The sequence below is a fragment of the Solanum lycopersicum genome, chromosome 3 (assembly GCF_036512215.1).
Source record: "Solanum lycopersicum chromosome 3, SLM_r2.1".
NCBI lineage: Eukaryota > Viridiplantae > Streptophyta > Magnoliopsida > Solanales > Solanaceae > Solanum > Solanum lycopersicum.
The window spans coordinates 3,082,131-3,103,703 of NC_090802.1; the positions used below are offsets into that span (position 1 = coordinate 3,082,131).

Consider the following 21,573-nt stretch of genomic DNA (forward strand, 5'->3'; position numbering starts at 1 on the left):
TTGTGGAGATGAAGATGTCGAGATAGATGTGGTAGCATACAAAGAGTGATAAGATGAGTAATAAGGTTATTTGTAGAAGTGACCTCTTGCGAACAGTATTAAGAGGGAAGCGAGATTGGGGCACATGGACATGTGCAGAGCAGATGCGCTGACGCCTCAATGAGGAGGTGCAAGGGGTTGATTATAGAGTGTCTGTAGAGGGGTAGACCGAGAAAAGTATTGAAAAGAGGTGATTAGACATGACATGGGCAGAACCTCATATTACACAGGACATGACTTTAGATAGAAAGGAACGGAAGTCACGTATTAGGATAGAAGGTTAGTAGAGATATAGTTGTCTTGCCTTGTGAAGGTTTAGTTTATGTCGTAGTATAGTCATACCCTTATAGTTCTTGTCATACTATTTTCTCCATCTTTTATTCTTGATACACTTGAACCTAGCATCTTTCGAAAACAGTTTCTCTAACTTCACAAAATAATAATGTTTGTACCCTTCTCGAATTCCATATTTCACTGAATACATGTTATTATTAGATTTTAAATTAATAATTAATACATATTTAATAAATTTATAAATATAAATACTTTCTCAAACATATAATAGTGCTTCTTTCTTTGTTTCAATCCAGACAACTTCACTTGAGGACGAGACACATTAAATTGGTTGCCCATCCGTGATTCTTTAATTTTGTCCTCTTCTATACTACTACTGCTAATTTAATTGCAAACACTATGCACCAGCAGCCATTAGCCAACATCCCCTAAGTTCTTTCAACCTTGTATATTACTTTTTCGTCGCAATTTATGTGATATATTTCGAATTTTAAAATTCATACATGTTTATCTTTAATCGTTAATTCTTCATACGTGTTTTAAGTATTTTGAATTGTTAATTATTGTGACTTATAGTACTTTTTAACGTAGTTTAATTCATAAATACATAAATTTCGTTTGAAGATTCTTTGATCAAATTCAAACTATTTGACTTTCGGAATATGCATTGTTTGGAAGTAGATCAAAATAATCATTTAGAAGCATTTCAATTTTCAGTAATCCTTTAAACAATTTTTTGATACTTAACAACTTATGTTGATTAAAATAGTATTTTGTTTTTGAGAATACTATACAACAACTCGATTCACGGGTATCTAATTATACGTGGTAACGAAACGTATATAATTTTTTTCATTTTTAAGTAATTAGAAGAGTCACCACATTTTCCTCTCATACATTGATAAGGTTTAATTTAAAAGAGAAGGTTATTATAGGACTAGGGAAAATTACAACATGTTGAAGTTGAGTCATTTTAATTAGTAGGTAATCTGTTTCGTTATCAACATGCATTGTGGTGCACGGTAGGAGTGCTTTATCCTTAATCAGAGGTCTCGAATCCAAATTCAAGACACAGAGAAAATTTTATTAGGAGCGCTACCCCTAAACGGATCCGCAGAGCGGGTAGTCCCTTATTTTAAAGGGGTAGAATTTATAGTATACACTTGAAATTAAAACAAGATTTTCTAAAAAAAAATAATTGAAGTTTAAACTTCAAATAGTCGTAGTAGGTTAATAAAAATTAAGTAGGCTACGAATCTACAGTTCATAGAATGAAAATTCAGTGGTTGACTTTATGAATATTGATTAACATCTAAATTCATATTAAGCTAAATTAGTTTCTAATTAGAGTAATAACACACAAAAGAACTAAGAAAATGGTATGGGATAAAAAAATGGATAACTTACCGAAATTTCATTGGTTTATAAACTGATTACTTATATATACGTTAGTTTACTATATTATGAATTTTACTACTTATAATTTTGGTACATTTACACAGGTCCATAGGTCCATATATATATATATATATATATATATATATATATATATATATATATGGGGTCAAAATTAGGTGTAGTTTGTTATACAAACATTAATGTACACAAGTAGATTCGCTACATAGACAAATCTCGCTCTCCTTCTTCTCATCTCATACGCCACTCTCTTATCTCAATCGCGTAGTTGGTATCCCAAATACACATGAATCACACCATATTCATGTACTTGTGTTTATCTAGTGTGATTCACATGTATATGAAATATGCAGGCATACCTTACTTGTCTCTCTCCCTATTTCAGTGTATCTGATAGCGAAAATATGTACCTAAATTCATCTGATTTGAAATCAGATATGAAATTAATATTATTAAGATAAAATATAATTATTTTAAACTCTGGGAATGATTAATACATATAATAGAAATATTTGTATAATTAGATAATTTCTAATTAAATGCATGGGCTAAATAATGATACCAGAAAAATTGAAAGCCCACTAAGAAAAGAACCTTGGCCCTCCCCGTAGGCAGTACAACTGAAACGCTAAAGCCTAAGCCTTTCTGCATAACAACAATTTCAATGTAATATATTGTATTCACGTTATGTTGTATTATATACTTTCAACAATCATATTTTACGATAGCAATCATAATATACTGATATAGTCTCTATTCCCTTAATTAAATTATCACGTTACGTTGTATTATCGTCGTAAAATTATCATTTATGTCATGTTTAAGATTACAAGATTCAAGAATATATTGAATTTAAGTAAAAAAAAAAAACCTCTTTTTTATTAATTTAATAGTATGCTCAATCATACCACATATATAAAATAAAAAGGAACAAATTTTTTTTCCCCGGTGTCGAGAGCCTCGATCAAATTACACTGTAGGGTCTATCCTGAGATTGCGCTCTTAACATTATTTTTTCGTTACCTATATAAGACTTTTTATAAAGGGTGAAAAGTCACGTTACTGCACCGCAAATCCACGTCAACAAACGGAACAAATATTTGCTTGTGTGGAAGTCTAGTTAGTAATAATTAGATACAAATACTAGTGGATACACCACTAATTGATGGTTATTTTCTTCAAATAGTGGCATCTGGAAGTAGTTATAGTTGTTTAAATTTATTTCTTTGAGTGGATGATAAGAAGATAATATGGCTAAATCATGATTACTTATTGCTTTATTAGCAAAAAAAAGTCTAGGAAGATTCTAATGAACCATGATTATTGGGTTTACTAAAGACTAGAATTATTAATTGGTAAACTAAGGAAAATCAAACATAAGAAGAAAACAAAAAAAAAAAATTGTCATGTTTGTAAAACGGCATCTGGAAGCTTCACGAAATATATAGATCAAAGGTAGTATGTTTTATGTATTGGTAGTATGGTTTATAATTATTGCATTAACAAATATAATCTCTATTATTAAATTTGCATAAGTAATACAATATAATTATCGTATATAAATATATTATATGATTATAGTCTTGTAATATACACATATTGAACATATCTATTAGACGATTCATACCATTCTTGAGAACTTAATGTTACTCATTACATGAAAATAAATATAGCTTGCTGATTGAAATGAATCCTACTCTAGAAAAACATATATATATATATGATCTCTTGAATCACTTGCAAAATTGAATAAAAGAAAAATAATATTTTGAGATCTTTCATGTATAAATATAACAGTCTCTAAGGAATTAAAAATATATTATATAAATTTTTTATTTATAATGTTTAGATTAAAAACTTTACTTGTGACCAACATGTATTGTAATGCAATTGTAGCACTGTTTTATCCTTAACCAGAAATCTTAGGTTTGAACCCCTGATGTGGAGAAAATTCTATTGGAAGTCGCACCCATAAATAGGTCATGTATTGTGTGATTTGAATTTAATCAGTGCTTCAATGTGGACTCTGAATATCACACACATATATATATATATATATATAAAATGATGGTTGATAAATCTGAATTTTACTTTATTTATTGAATACATATTTAATAAATAAACTGCAAACTTATAGAGTAATATCAGAAGCTTCTATTAAAAATGTTAAACCAAACTCCACTTTCTCAAATTCTTTCCAATAAAAAAAAAAGAAAAAACTTTATTCAACGCGTTTTGAATTTTACTATAAGCACCATTCTTGTCTTATCAATCTTCACTAGTACTTTCATATTTATTTTATATAAATATACAAAGTTTTCCTCATATTATTTTATATATCTCTATCTTCATATATCAAAAAAAAAAAAAATTAACTTGAAATTAAATGGCAGCAGAAGTGGAACAACAACTTCAGACTAATGGACATGCAAAGCCTACGGAAGAAACACTCAATTCCACCCAATCCAATGAACTTCGTAGAAGAAAACGCAACAAATTCATAGTGTACGTTGCACTATTTATTGTGTTTCAAATTGCCGTTCTTCTCTTTTTTTCGTTATACATAATGAAAATCAGAACTCCAGAGTTTAGCGTGCGATTCGCTACATTTGATTATACGGCGGCCGAAAACGCTTCGTTCAATATTACAATGAACGCTGAATTGAGTGTCAAAAATGATAATTTTGGACCTTATAATTACAAAAACAGCACTATTTATTTTTATTATAATGATGTGAGTATTGGAGAAGCCTTTATTTATCAAGGCAAAGCTGGTTTTAAATCTACAAAGAAATTTAATGTGATTGTGAATTTTTCGTCTAAAGAATCGAAATTAAGGAATGATTTCAATTCTGGAACTTTAATTTTGACTAGTAAGTCAAAATTAGAAGGAAAAGTGAAGCTGATTTTTTTCATGAAGAAAAAAAAATCTACGGAGATGAATTGTAGTATTATTATTGGATCGGATGGTAAAGTGGTTCGGGATATACGATGTGATTAGTTAAATTCTTGTATGTTGAGTTGTACCTAACGAATTTAGATTTTGAAATTTATAAATTTTTATGAGGATATTATATATGAGAATTTAATTCACAATTTATTAATTATATATATATTTGATGGAATTATTAATACCTATGTATGATTTTGAATGAAAGTTATGAATTTACGTAATTTTATTTATTTTTTTTAGCTATATTTGAAGTCAATCGAACAAATTAGTAATCCAAGCCTATCATTTAAGTGGTAGTCACTGAGATACATTTTGTGCACAAATAACTAGTATTTTTTACTTCGAACTTCAGTTTGAGTCATCGTACATATCGTAAATCTACAGAATTTGTGAGTATTATTTTTTTTGGACTAATTTAAAAATGAAAAATAAAGTAAGATATCAGAGTTTTTTTGCCAAAAACATCCTTCAACGATACCCCAAACTTAAACTACATCCTTAAAGTATCAATTTTAATATAAACACACATTTATCTATACCCCAAACTTAAACTACATCCTTAGAGTATAATTTTTAGCAGAAAACATCATTTATCTATACCCTAAACTTAAACTACATCCTAAAAGTATTATTTTTAGCAGAAAACATCCTTTAAGTATTTGTAAGTGAACAACTTTCATCCTTTTGATAGAAATTGTCAAAAAAAAATTAGAGATTTTACGAAAACATGAGCAGTTAACGTGACTATCAACAAAAGTTATTATGGATAATTTCATTACTTTCTACAAGAAGTTCTTGGAAAGTATAAAAAATCTTAGACACTATTGCTTATGGAAACTAAAAATGATTGAAAGGTATGAGAGTACATGATTTGCCTTTTTCGTAATGGGAAGAAGTTGGAGATAACTCACACCTTCCAATCATCTTGAATATGAATCACTTAAATGTCCATTATTTTACTTGTTTAAGGTTTTAGAATCGATTTTTTTTTATGTCAAATAATTATATATATGTAATTGATATATATTTATATTTGTATATTTAACGAGTCAGATTAAGAGAGGTGGAAATAGCCCTTTAGGGTAGTCTAACATAGAGGTTGCTTGCTGGCAGAACTAAAGACGGGGCGAGCGAAGAGGACAGATAACGGAAAGAGACGAATTGTATACGAAAATCTGTTAAATTATTTTGTATATATAACTAGTATACATATGTATTTGTATATCTGGCGAGCGATAGCGAACAAACTAATTGTATTTGTATATTCGTCATATAATTATATATGCATATATATAATTTATATTTTATAATTTGCGTTTCTATATGTATCAAAGAGGAAGGAGGTAATAATATCCATATTTATTATTATATTTAAATATTATATAATAATAATTATATTATTGCCTCTAAATTTTTTATTTATTGTAATGTCACTTCTTTCTTCAAAACATTTAATTAGGGTGCAACATAGTAGAACATTTCTTATTTTTTAGGATTCGTAAATCATTATAACTAGAGAAAGTCAACTAATTGGTACAATCTTAATAGCAAATCAAATAATTTTCATTGTTGACAGACAATGCTAACCAATTTATGTCGTTCATCTACCAATAATTATCTTAAAAATCAATTTTCCAATTATTTTACTGGCAAATCAAAACTTAATGCATGTATAACTTTGATTTCGTGGGAGAATGTTTGAAAAAAATAATTTAAAATTATAGAAACCCATAATTAGTCTAAATAAGTTCTATAGTTGGAATCATATAAAATGGATTTTTCCAATTTACAGTCAAAGTAGATTTTGCATTAAGAATGATTTTACTTAATTTCGTATAATAATAATCACGCTATCCTCGAATTCTTCCCTCCAAATATTATTGAGGTAAGCGAAAAGGATAAAGCCCAATTTATTATATACGAATACAAATATTTCTTGTATTCTAATCTTGCATATAGTTTTAATATCCTTTTTCATATTCCGCTTATGAAGTTTCATGGGATACATATCTTATTGCGGACTGTGGTAGATCATATCTAACGGAAAATGTATTCGAGAAATTATAGAAATTGTAAAAAGTATCAAAAAATTTATTGTGCAACATTTTAAAGTTATCTTCATATAATTTAGGGAAAAGGGTCTGATATACCCTTCAACTTTGTCATATGGAGCTGATATATTCCTCATTATAAAAGTGGCTCATATATGCATTTACCGTTATACAAACGGCTCACATGTACCCCTGCCGTTACAAAATGGCACACATATACCCTTCATTTAACGGACGTTAAAAAATTGGCTTTAAATTTAAATTTATTACTTCTAATTTTAAAAAAAAATTATTTAGGGGTATATAGGATTCTTCTATCAAAGTTCAAGGTATATTTTAATTTTTTTCATACATAAGTTATTTTTTGACTTCTTTTATTATAATTATTTGAGTTTCTTATTCTTATTTTTTTTTCTTTCATTTCTTAGTTTAAAGAGAAAAAAATTTAAACTATTTTTTTTGTGTGTATTGTAATTTAATTTCGTATTCGAAGAAAAAATTTGGTCATCTTACAATAAGTTTTACAAGAATATTAGTGAAACATAAATAAATTTGATTATCAAAATAATAATTATAAATTAGTCATTGAAATAAAAAAAAAGTCAAAAGAATATCTTTGACGAAGATTAAATTTACTCATATGGGATCATATTTTTTAGAAAAAAATAATTAAAATTTAGATTAAAATTATTTTTTTTCCGTTTCCGTTAGAGGAAAAGGGTATATGTGAGTCATTTGTTTACAAGTATGGGTATATATGAGCCACTTTCGTAACAAGGGGTATATCAGCTCCAAATGACAAAATTGAGGGGTATATCAGACCCTTTTCCCTATAATTTATAGATCATGAGTACTTATTAATACTTGTATTAGGATATATCACACTCCTTAAAGTGCGACATTTTTATGAACCCACACGGTATATATACTTTTACAGTGAATTATTTTTGTATGCATCATTTTATTAGCCGATAAATTAGTTTGAAACATGTTAATCAACACGAGTGTTACTACAATCAATCGTAAGTATAGGTCTTACATCCATTGAATTTAATCAAGTAGAACAATAGTTACCTTTTGTAGGCCATCATAATGTCACTTACGAGATAATTGTTTTAATGAAAACATAGAAGTAGTTCTATTAACTCTACTGAATTATGTGAATTTAGAAAGAGGAGACAAGAGACAAACAAGGAGACAACTCTAAAATGTATTGTCCTTTAACCTAGGAACGGTGTCTACACTTTGTTTTCTTTGTTATGTCCTCATCCATGGTATATCTTCTTTCTATTTTATTCTTACTCTAATTATTATGGTTTATGTTATCTAGAATCTTGATTACACATTAATTAATTTGTACCTAAGTAACCCTCACCTTGATTTTTGTCTCATATGTACATCATTCATATTACCCAAAATAGTGGTCCAATTTAATTAGTTGTAGCCTTCATAAAGTCAACTTTAAAAATTGCCTCCCTAACATGCAATTGTCCAATGTTCCATACATTTCTTCGATAAAGAGTTGACAAGAGCATACAAAAAACTAATTAGACTATACAAATATATTCAATTGAAGACGTGATATATATTATCTGTTTTGGATCGTACTTTTACCATTTTTCTTAAAAAGCTTCATGATAGTATATTTTTTCTCTTTTACTTTTCACGTGAGATCGACTTTGGTCACACCACACTCAACAATCTCCATCTTAATTTTATTAAGTTTTACATGTCTTAGTATAATTTGGAGATTAACTATGTGACTCCTAACATTAACCAAGTTTTACATGAATTACCTTCGTCCGAAAATATTTGTGAATACATAGGTTAAGTATCAATAGTTTTTGATATATGGTATTTGTTGAACACATTTAAAGGCTAAAGAAAGATTGCTCATTTAAGAAAACAAAAGTGGCATTCCATTCTTTATAATCTCATTTAGGTTTATTTTTTTTTTAACTTTATCCTAAAGTATGAACGTCTTTGAAGAAAATTCCGACACTTCAATTGACTTCGCCTCATCAAGAGTGTATATATCAAATACTTCATAAATAATTCTTAAATTTCCATGTGGGATATTATTCACACATCCAAAATATATATATATATATATATATATATATATAGAAAATGAAGTTGTTGACTCAATGGAATGAATGTGCATATTCCCTAAAGTCGTTTAAAATCATTGAAATAATAAATTTGGGCATGTTTAATTTGTCCTGTTTCCTGTTGATGTAGTCATGCAATCTATAGTGGGATTAGAGAAAATCTATATGGTTCTTGGATTAGAAAATTATGTTCCCAAAGCTTTGCCAATTAAGACTAGTCCCTTTACTTTGTACTGGATTCACTGTATTAATAAACACACTGCCATTATGTTTTCACCCATTTAATTTCTTTATTCATGCATGCATGCATGACATCGTTTCTTTGGATTGAGTAACTACTTTTTGCTTTTTCATTGTGTCAAAGTAATAGCTACGTAGAGGTGATAAATGAACGAATTGAAATAAATCTGAACAAATTAAGATCAAGTGTTGATTCATTCAAAAATTACTTAGATTGAAATCGATCGTTTTGTCTTCTTAGAATGTAATAGCTTGATAATGTTGACTCAAATGAACTCTGGCATGTTATTAAGTTTAATACTCCACCAATAAAGATATTTCTTCTTTCAATAAGATAAAAGTTATCTTTTTAATAAGAGTACTAATATATAACCTCACATTTTAGTTAATTTTACAATATTTTTCGTATACCATCACAAGATTGAATAACACATATTTATAGGCCTGATCGATAAGCCTTCCATAGAAAAAAATTATGAGTTAATTAGTGGGGTAATAAAATTTATAAACAAAAGTTGATAGATGATTTAGTGTTTAAGTAGAGGTGCCGTGGTGGAGAAAGTTGTAAAATATGTGAGAATGATAATATGGAATTATGAACACTTAAAATAATGGGTACTAATAAGAGATCGTTACATATTACTTGCCTTTGTTTCATTTTATGTTCGGCGTCTAGTTTTAAAAAAAAAACTTTTAAAATTTGTGATTCAAAATGAGTAATAGTAATTTATGTGACTATAAATCATTAAAAAAAGTAAGTCACATAAATTGGGATTGGGGGATTTAATAATTTTTTTAAAAAAAAAAAGAATAACGTTCAAATACACCAACAATAAGTACAAGTGAAAACTACATCTTTGTTTTTTTTCTCCGATCTCTGAAGTCTATATTAAAGTCTTTATTAAATTCGAATTACACGCTCCACCATTCATTTTAGACCTATGATCCTCCCAAACTTATTACAATGCTCTACTGGATAAACACAAAATTGCTAGTAGTAGTAAAATAACCTTATAGAGACATAAAGTAAAGTAGGCTTGTTAATTTGGTCCAAAGAAAGTAACATTATATTTGCAAACTCTCTTACTACTTTTTTTCCCCTTCTTTTTATATGTATTTCACTTTTATTTCTTTTTCTACTTTTGCAACTCTCACCTTCTTTTATCACTTTGTAAATTACATTTATGTGGAACCATTCTTTTTTTTTTCAATCTTTTGAGAGTATTCTCCCAAAAGAAATATGAAAATAAGGGACTTTTTACAAAGATAAATGAATCTTTAAAAAAAAAAAAAAAAAGTCAAAACTTTGAGGCATATGACTAACGAGCGTGACCACACTTTAATTTGCTACACAAAGGTAAAAAAAAGCCAATGCCTTGGTGTATTAATATATTGAAAACCAAAGAAAAAAGAAAAAGGTGAGTGTCCCTCTCACAAAAACAAAAGCATTCACCATATGAATAAACTTCATTTTTTTTAAACTAAAAAAAAATATTTAACTTTAAACCTGAATTGCTAGATTTTTAGAATTTGAAATATGATAAAATAATGTTTTCACTTTTATTACTTAAAAAAAAAACATCTCTAATATTCGAATATTGTTTTTTATTTTGATAATAAATATTTTTAAAAAAAAAAAATCACAATGAAACATTGTCAAATCCGTTGTATAATTTCTTATTTATTTGAATTTTAGTAAATTTTAAATTTAATATAATATTTTAACATAAAAATTATTAGATTCAGATGAACTCGTTATACCGAGAGCGTTCTGTGCCCCAAAATCCGTTCAATCCCTTTTACTCTTCTTTTAGTTTGTCTCTCTCTTTGATTTCTAGCTCTGCAAAGGTAAGTAAAAGAAAAAGACACATTTTTTTATTTGATACTGTTTAAGTTAGATAAGACTGGCCTACTATATGAAAGTTAATTTTAGTCAATAAAAGGATGAAACGAAATAACATTGCGCATATTTAAAAAACTAATAACTTTACAAAATTTAAAAAATTATATTTGAACAAATTATACAGTAAAATTTGGTTAAGACATTATTTCTAATTGAAAAAATACAGTGAAATATTTATAATAAAATTCAAAATGTAAAGAGAACGTTGGGTATCTTTGGAGCAGAAAAAGTCTATTATTTATTGGGCATATCAAAACTTCAGTCTGTTATCTTTTTTTAAATGGAGACTTATCTATTATTTATTTATTTATTTTTTAAAAAAAGCAAATGAAAATGTGCCTCTCACGTGACGATGACTCTACTCTTCTTCCCCTATATAAAAAGATGAAACCAACAAGAGTTTTCATCATTCTCACTTGTCTTCTTTTTTTTCTAAAATTCAAAAACTCTACATTTTCATCTTATCAACAATGGACACTTTTAACATACTCAAATTCTGGCGTAACTCCGGCGCAGATACTTCTTCTTGCCGGGATATTGTCTCTGAAATTGATGAATTGGACTACCTACGTAATCCAGCCATTGAAACTGATGAAGAAACTGATGACGATACCGATTCCTTCTTTGATTTGGTATTTACTGGCCCTGATGGACGCCCAAAATTAGACAACAACAACTCCAAATCTGTTTCTGTGAACACACCGGAATCCCCGAGAGATGTGTTTTTCAAACCAAAAGCTTCTATCTCGAAGCCTCAATCTCCGATTTCAATACTCAGATCTGCTCCTAAATTCCGGGTATTCTTTTTGGGCTTAAGGAAAACAAAGCTGGAGAAGGTAGGCATTGACGATTCTTCTCCGGCCAGTCCGAAAATTCAAACGCAGAGCAAGCGTTTTTCGGTGAAATGCAATGTGGAAGAGGTTCGTGCTCCGGTGAACCCTGTATTTACCAGAGACAACAGTTTAAGAAGCAAACTGCAGAGCGAGAAAGAGGAGGAGCTTTCCGTTGACGAATCGTTGAAGAAATTCGTAAGAGCCGATGTGCCTAAGTACTTAAAATTGATGAAGCCGCTGTACGCCAGAGCTTCAAAAAGGTACACAGACAAAATCAGGGTTTCACCATTGTCATCTCCATCGGCTCAATCAATGTCCTCACCGAGGAAATCATCAGAGGAGAAACGAGTTGCTACATTCGGATCCGTTCGCAAGCACCTAGGAAAAAGCCGATCGGCGGCATCCACCTTTGCCGGAGCTTCACCTTCTCCGTTAAATCGCCGTGATGATTCACTTGTACAAGAGCAAAATGACGGTATCCAAGGCGCTATATTACATTGCAAGAGATGTTACAGCTCAGTAGCAAAAAGTAGCGTAGATCTGAACCGATGGAGCATATGAATAGAGAGTAGTAAAATAGGATAATTTTGATCAGTGGTGTGGCTCAGAGACGTCACTTGTGAAAACGTCCGTCCAGTTCCAGCAATGAATGAAAAGTGTTTTGGTTTCTGTAAAGTTAAAAAAAAAAAAAAAAATTACTGTGGCTTCAAATTTTCAATTTCACCGTTTCGGTTTTGATAGTTCAAATCATTATATTCCCACGATAACTTAATACTTCTTTCTATTTATTTGTCACTTTTCATTTATTTTTTCTAATTTCAAACAATTTGTTCGATGAATTATATTTAAATTATTATCAAATTTAAATTTCTTTCTCACATTGGAGAGTAAACTATTTCCTTCGAAGGCAACTTAGCAATTAAGTGGTTTTAAATTCGATACCTCTTATGAAAGATGAAGTATACTACTAGTATTTAAGATTCCTTGTTACGGTTGATCAAATTTGAAATTTCGTCGTAATTGTCTTTAACACTCCTACTAATTAAATAAGTATATATTGTAAATTTCCTATATTTTGTTTTTTTCAATTCCAACTTTATGAAGTGGCAAAAAATGATTATTGGATCCATATACTAGTCCTTTTAGTCATCATGAAAGACAAAAAAATTTTAAATTTTGGAAGCCTAAGGCATATGAAGTAGCGATTATCGCAATAACTTAGGAAAGCGGTTGGTAAGGCTTAGCTTGGAATTTGTTTTCATCCTTCGTCAATTTTGAATTAAAATTGTTGTGATTGTCAATTTTTTTTTCGAGGAAAATCACAGAAATCTCACTTTAGATTCTTTTATTATAATTATCCTTATTAGTTTTATTAATTTTCAAAATTCTTTATTTTTGCGCATCAAATTAATTTATTAGCGCATTATATTAACGTATCTCGCGTATCACATTAATGAATAATGTATAAAATGTACAGTCATTAGTGTATTATGTATAAAATATAATGTATCTTAATTAATGATTCATGTATCTCGCGAATCAGATTAATATATCGACGTTTATATTATTGTATCAATTTGAAAATCTTTATAATTATAAATTTATAAGGTATAAACAATAATTTTACCTTAAAAGTATGTGATTATTGTCCTCCTTTTCTTAAAACCAAAACCAAATGACTAGTAGATGTTTTTGTTATTCCTTGTAATAACTTAACAAGTCACGGGCTTATTATAGATGTTGAACTCATTGACGCTATATGAAAAAAGATTTCCCTAACTCGCTGAATTCTTTTTCTTCTATATTTACATGGTTTAGTCGAAGGTATAATCATATAAATATTTATGATTTATATTAATCGATGAATTTCAAAAGTATTTATTTTTCAAAATTCTACCTCTAGACAATTAATATTATTACATAATTGGACCTACTATTGCTTACGCCTTTGGCTACTACTTTTACAGTATACTTTTTTTCTCTCTTAAAACTCTTTTTAGCTGTATTTGCTTTTTCCTAGTATACTGCCTATACTCAAAATTGCCAGCTACCCACCTTTACTCCTCTCTATTTTCCTTCTTTCTAGTACAACTTTCTAATAAACCTATAACTTTTCATGATTAAAATTTTGAGAAAAAAACAAATTTGATAGAGTAATATCACAGTTTTCAAGTTGATATACTTTATATACTAAAATATTCTAAATATGTCATTGAATTTTGATTAAAAAAATCTATCTATATATTTGTTAAAATATTGCTCATTTGTGTCATTTTCATTCGAAAAAATGTTCATCCATGTAAGTATTTATTAACTAATAATAGCTTTTACTGTGCTACATTTTTTTTAATATGTGGTTAATTATAAATAGACTACGTCATTAATTAAATCAGTTTTTTAAAAAGAAAAAATTTAAATATATTACGAAACTTTGAAAAAAAACTCACGTGTGTCATCAACTAAAATTTAACTTATTTATGTCATTTTAGTTAATAAAATAATAATATAAATAAGCTTTTCTCTGATTATAAAATAATATAAGTAAGCTAAATTTTAACGAGATGTACAGATAAAAGTTTCATCAAAATTTAATAATATATTTTTTTTTAAAAAAATAACTTTTCAGAGTTAAATAGGCTGATAATACGAAATGCTCACTCAATGACGTAGAGCCTATTTGGCCTAGAGTAGCGGTTGGGAGACTAAAAATATAATATATTTTTAGAACAAAGGAAGCATTTTTTTCTTTTTTACAAAATTAAAACGATATAAATAAAATATCTCATTACATAAGAAAATTTTAATATTAAATATGTATTATTTTATTTATATATATAGTTTGATCCTCAAAATTCAAAAATACTTTTAAAGAATTTTGGTCAGATATAATATATTTATCAAAAGCAATTTCTAAATAAATTAATTTTTAACATATTTTTCTTTTTCATAAACACTTTTTTAAGAATCTATTTTAATAAAAATTATTTCAAAGAAAAAAAAATAGTCGCTTAACCTAACAGACTCGTAGAAGAGTGGGTTACGTCCAGGGCATTTTCGATCATACCTTTTATTTTAATCTCCAAATATAAATTTTTATTTTTTAAGATAATTAATTTCAACTCAATTATCTATTTTAGTCTCTGAAAAAGAATTATTTTTGTATCTTCTTAATATTATATTATTATTTTTATTTCATTCTTATTTTCTTATTTCATAATATAAATTCCTTATTTTTTTTCCTAATAATTACGTTATATAATTTTTATGTGATATAATATTTTATTTTTTCAAAATTTTTATTTAATATAACATGATATTTTATTCTAAATTTTTAAATAACATAAATTTCAAGAAAATATGCTATAATGTACAAATAATGGGCAAATTCTAACAAGATTGAAATACAATTACATAAGCACTTAATTTTTAAAATTATTACGCTGCTTTTATAAATGCTCTATTAATGCATACGAAGTTCAAAATGAGCATTATCATTCTTAGTTTTTATTTATATATGACTAAAAATTGTTCAAATTGGAGATTTTCATCTACCACCATTTTCGTCGTTGGAGTTGAAACCTCTTCGACATCTTGAATTGGTGCATTAAGATCGATATCAGTTCACCATCATTTATCATAGTGTGCAGTATAATACATGTATTTATTATTTATGCAACATTTCATTTTCTCAAAAATATGACGGTCCTATAATAATTGCAAAACGTGATTGTGAAACTCCGAATGCACGTTCAATATCTTTTCGGTATGATTTCTGCTTCATTTCGAATTAATTATTATGTAATGTATTTTATTTCATCTTGTATTTAAATTACATGTTAGGTATTGTATTATCGTGTTGTATTTAAATTCTCATTTTATGTATTTTATTTTTAAAGTTAAACGTTCATCTTATCATATTAATTGTGTTTATTCTATATAGTGAAAATTAATAATAAAATCAAATTATATCATTGATGAAAATTACAAAAGAAAATTAAAATACTATTAATTCGTGATGAAAGTACTATATATTAACTAATATATTTTTTAAAATGTTATATTATATTTAAAAAAGTATAAAGATTAGATACTTAATTAATGATATTATATTTAAAATGATATGTTAATTAGAAAGTAATAATAGGGGATAGATTTGGTCCTTGTTTTTGAGGTATGTGATCTCTACCAATTATTACATAATTGACATTACATATAGTTAATGGTAAAAATTCAATCGTGACAAATTCAGAATTTTAAGATCGTGAATACATCTTCAATTGCTAATTACAAAATATAATAAGTAAGTTTATGACTTGTCATTATAAAGTCTAAAAATTAATACAAAGAACAATAACTGAACAAATCTTATTTTAGAAAAAAATGATAATAGTATATCTTTGGATAATGGATTGTTTTTATATTTTTTTTTTAAAAAAAAGAATTTTTAGGAAGATGTAATGAATGTATATGAGAGGTCAAAAAATCTGTAAAGCTAAACACATAAAGTAGTCGAGAGAAATTTTACATTTAATATATATATATCTAAAAAATTATTTCAATCATATATAAATAATTTCACCGAAAGGATTCGAATGATCCCTAAAATAGCTCCAAACACTGAGAGAAAAAGTAGGTCGACATAAAATACATGTAATTAAGCAAACTTTGAGCTCCCACATATAATCACTACGCCAACTCAATACTAATTATTTGGGTGCTCACTACCTAATTTTATTCTATTCTCTAAAATTTCTTTATAGACATACATAGATCGATACAAAATTAATAGATGCTCGAGCATCCGGACGATTCAACGTGAATCTGCCTCTAGGATGTAGTGTGTTCCACATATAGTACTTTCATGGAATTTGTTTTCTTTATTTTTATCAGAGAAATCATTTTTCTTATTTAAAAAAAAAATTCAAAAAAAAGTTACTTATCAAAAATTAATTTATTTAACGAAGACGTTACCCTAAGTTGACATATGTTTGTTGCATAGAACACACTGCTAAGTCAATTTCGTTCAAGAGATTTTAAATTGGGAATATTTTATTATTTTGCGGTAAAAATAACTATCTCATGATTTAAAATTTAAATATGAAGAATACAAGATGTGAATGGTTGAGAAGTTTTTCATTATTTATTAATCCTTGTACTTAGTTCTGTTTAAGTCTTAGAAAACAGAATAATGACACAGAAAATCAAAAGCTCCCCACTATCCCAACAATAAATTAACATGTACCTAAATGTGTTTAATTAGTTTCATGTCTTGTACGTGGTTGGTTGCTACTAATCAAATTATTAAAAGATCATAAGCCACATGTAGGCAATTAACTTTGTAGTCTCATTTAAAAATTCATCATTTCCTTTAAAATTAAGAGTTAAAAGGTTAAAAATAAAGATAAGTTACTAAAAATCAAAAATATTATTAAACGGTGAATTTAAATATTGAATTTGACAAATTTAATTGATTATACATTATTTTTTTAGCTATGTTGATTTTACAGAGTAAGAATTTTTAGATATTAAATTCGATTAAATTTATGCTCTATCGAGTGTCTGTTAGCGATTATTGTCTTACCTTATCGTTTATCAAAGTGATTTCTTCTTTCATTCTATTTTAAGTTACAATCAATCACACCATGGATATTAAGAATTTGAAAGACAAACGTAACACTCTTTATCTAAATTGACCAAGATTATAGTTATTATTTGGCTATAATCAGTGATCAACTTTCAATCTCAATCTTGTATTTGGTTACCACGCATGAATGGAGATAAATTTTTAAATCTATCTCAATACACTTATTTAACATTTCTAATTAATTTCCTTTAAATATTCATCATGTTGTTCGATCGCTTCCAATAAACTCTTTTCAAGTAGCAAATGATGAGTAATATATACAATAAAATTAAAAAAAAATTTGATTGATCAAATTAAAGAAGGGGACACGAGAGGAACAAAGAGACAACTTAAAAATGAATTTGTCCTTAAATATAGGAATGGTGTCTAAATATTGTTTAATGATATGTCTTCATGCATGGTATAAACTTTCATTTAATTTTTTTCTAATCCAAACTATATAGTAATCTAATAATTGGATGGGTTTCCTAGAATCTTGATTGCTTATTATTAATGCATGTGTACCTAAGGTCACCTTGATTGATCTCTATTAATTTTGACTTTTATATATGCTTTATTTTATTTGCTCAATCAGACTCTTAATATGTAGAGGAATAAAGTGAGGATGCGTAAAAAATTAGGTTAAAATTATAAAATATTATATTTTTATTCTTTTTCAAATTCAAAAAATATTCTTTAAAATTATAAAATTTTGTATACATGAAATCAACAGATATATAACTCACGAATGTATCCGAGAGGAAAGATATATACTGAAAAGGGATAAGAATCTATTCGAGATAAGTTTTTGTATTCTTTAGAATTATGAGAAATTTTAGAGATTATGATATCTTAAGTTATGTATTTATGTAAAAAAAAAAAAAAGTAATCCCCTGTGATGGCAATTTCAAGATAATTCTTTAAATATGTATTGAACAACTTTGCTTTTATAAATTTGCCGAATACTTGTTCTATAAATATTTGTCATATATTTGAAAAAAAATTATTAAGTTAGATTTGACTAAAATAGTGTATTTTAAATTTAATTATAAAACTCTAAAATATTTTTAAAAAAAACTGCATTACATTAGAAACTGCGTCAAATCGTTTCAGAAAAATACTAGAAACTAATAAATAATGCATCTATATGCGAGTTTTCGTTGATTTAATTCCTTTTCCATTGCTACCATCAACTCTTATAGACTGAGTTTGATAAATATTTTGAAAAATATTCATTGAATTTTCAAATAATTCAATGAATATTTAAGGGATTATTTTGAATCTCCATTCAAACATAACAAAGAATTTTCTCATAATAAAGTCAACCCTAGAGAATTTTCTCATGATTGGTCAATTTCTTATTAATTTTATATTCTTTTGCAACTTGGAACCCATACATAACGTCATTTCATCAAAACTATAATACAAGCAAATACACTATAATTGAAGATATATATATATATATATATATATATATACCATAAGACAAGATGCATGCAGCGTTGATTTGTTTGGTGAGACGTTTCATCATGCATGGTACCAATTCTACATTCATCTTATTTTAATCGTTTTCGATTTTAATTTACGTGACATTATTTATTTATTTTTTAAAAAAATCAAAATTTGATTTAAAAATGAAATAATAATTGTATTAGTGTACACAAATCATTATTAAAAATAAAGTGAAATTGCAAAGTCAGATTATTTTAAATCATAAACAAATGACATTTTTGTTATCAGATTAAAAGAAAAAACGTATCACATATATAACAAAGAGAGAGATTAGATAAAAGTAAAAGGTAAATTAGATTGCATCTGACCCTAATTTTGTAACAATAGTATACTAATTTAAAAATAAAGTTGTCAACTATGTATACAAAAAATAATGGAAGTGGGAAATTTGCATCTTCAATTTGTGTTGTTCCTGTTAATGTAGGCATGCAATCTATAGTGGGATCAGAGAAAATCTATATGGTTCTTGGATGAAAAAAAATCAATGTTCCCAATCCTTAATTAGTTGATTATTAAAAAATGGTGCACTTAATTAGTTGATTATTAAAAAATGGTGCATTGTATCAATGTTCATATTGAATGTATGAATTAATTAACACAGCTACTATGCTACTTTATGTTGTCTGGGGTCAAAAACCCGGAATTTTGAGAGTTAAAATTTAGTGTTTTTTAATAAAGGGAAAAAATAAATATACAATTGGAAAAGTGCTAAATGATTAGAAAATTTATTTAAAATAAATTAATTTTTTTTAATTTTTTAATCAGAAGGTATTAAAGTTAAAAGGGTAAAAGTATTTTAAAAGGTGAAATAAGATAGAAAAAATATCATTCTGGCCAAATGAGATTTTTTCTGTACATTCAAACTATTGTAAATGATACACAAATGTCTTTCGTCATATTTTTGGGACATTGGTATCTCTATTGTTCAAAAACTAGAGTATATATATGTCCTTCACTCTAACAAAAGACTAAAGAGGAACATGTGTTGCAATCTTATGCATTGATCCAACGTCGAGTCAATGGATAAGATTATGACACATGTATGTCCGTTAGTATAAAGAGTATGTATGCTATAGTTTTTGGACAGTCGAAACACCAATATCTTAAAAATGTGACGGTAAATATCTTCATACCATTTAAGATAGTTCAAAATATATTTATCCGTTGTCCTTTAATATTGAATGAATGATGTTAAAAAATAATTTCATCTTCACGAATTAGAAAATTAGATTGAGAGGAACTCAACTGATAAGTGAATTTTACATCTTCACTTGTCATTATCTTCATATTCTTTGTGTTATATTTCAATATCATATTTCATATTATATATCTGTTATTTGAAAATATGTTGTTTTTATTTAGGAAGGAGTACCGGATGTTTAAATTATAACTAAAATAAAGTTTTTTAATCATTTATTTCAGAGTTATAATTCTATAACATGAAAGTGATATATTTTTTTAAAAAGTTATGTGTTTATTAAAATTGATTACTTTCTCATAGTAGCTGTTTTATATCATTTTTCTTGTTACTTCTGAATAAATTGAGAAGTTTTGTTTTCTAGAAATTCCTTTTAGTAATGTATATGTCATAAAAAATGAATTTTTGTGCTATTGTATCATTTTTCTATATTATAAATTATAAAATTAAAGATTCAATCCATGAGACTTATATGACTCATCCAGCCTCACGCTCTCTCTTTAAAACATCATTTAGACGAATTGTAGACATGCAGAAATTAAAAATAAAGATATAACTCAATAATATATATAATATATGGTGTAAAGACTTGGATTATTATGGAAATGTAACAAAATTGGATAGTACCTGTAGACATTGAAATTTTGTAGGACTCTAGTACAAGATGAGTTAAATTCGATACTTTATAAATTGTGTTTAATTCAAGTATGATTCTTGGAGGTTATTAAATTCTAGTTTATGCCTATATAAGTGTATAAAATTCTCTTAGAAAAATCTCGTAAATTTCATAAAGAGATCAAGATCTCAAATACTCCGCAAATTGATGAATTATTCATATAGAGAGGTCAAATCTAAATCATCCTAGTTCGAGAAATACGCCACTAACGTCATGTTTAAATCTTAAGAGAGTAGAATCAAAGAATCAACAGAATTTTTACTCGCAATCTATCTTGATCAATAAATTTATGTTTCTTCATATTTTATTTTTGAATTTAATTTATATTCTGTCACTTTAAAATTTATTGCAAACAGTACCATTTAAAGAAAACTGAATTGATCATCAAAAAATCAAACCGTGATAAATAAATATAATATACGAATTTGAATTAAAGAAGTGATAATACAGCCATGATTAGACACTATTTTTAAATTTTATACCAGAAAGGGAAAAGGATCTGATATACCCCTCAACTTTGTCATTTAGAGCTGATATACCCCTTGTTATAAAAGTGGCTCATATATACCCCTACTTGTAAACAAATGGCCCACATATACCCTTTTCCTCTAACGGAAATGAAAAAAATAATAATTTTAATCTAAATTTTTATTATTTTTTTTAAAAAAATATAATCCCATATGAGTAAATTTAATCCTTGTCAAACATATTTTTTTGACTTTTT

General features: G+C 27.0%; 1 protein-coding gene across 1 annotated transcript; it reads left to right on the top strand.

Annotated features, from left to right (window-relative positions):
• The first annotated feature begins 11,136 nt into the window (after positions 1-11,136).
• Positions 11,137-12,718, top strand: LOC101259711 (probable membrane-associated kinase regulator 2). Its single transcript, XM_004234155.5, has one exon. It carries the CDS (start codon positions 11,478-11,480, stop codon positions 12,399-12,401), a length of 924 nt encoding a protein of 307 aa, XP_004234203.1. The 5' UTR covers positions 11,137-11,477; the 3' UTR covers positions 12,402-12,718.
• The last annotated feature ends 8,855 nt before the right edge of the window (positions 12,719-21,573 follow it).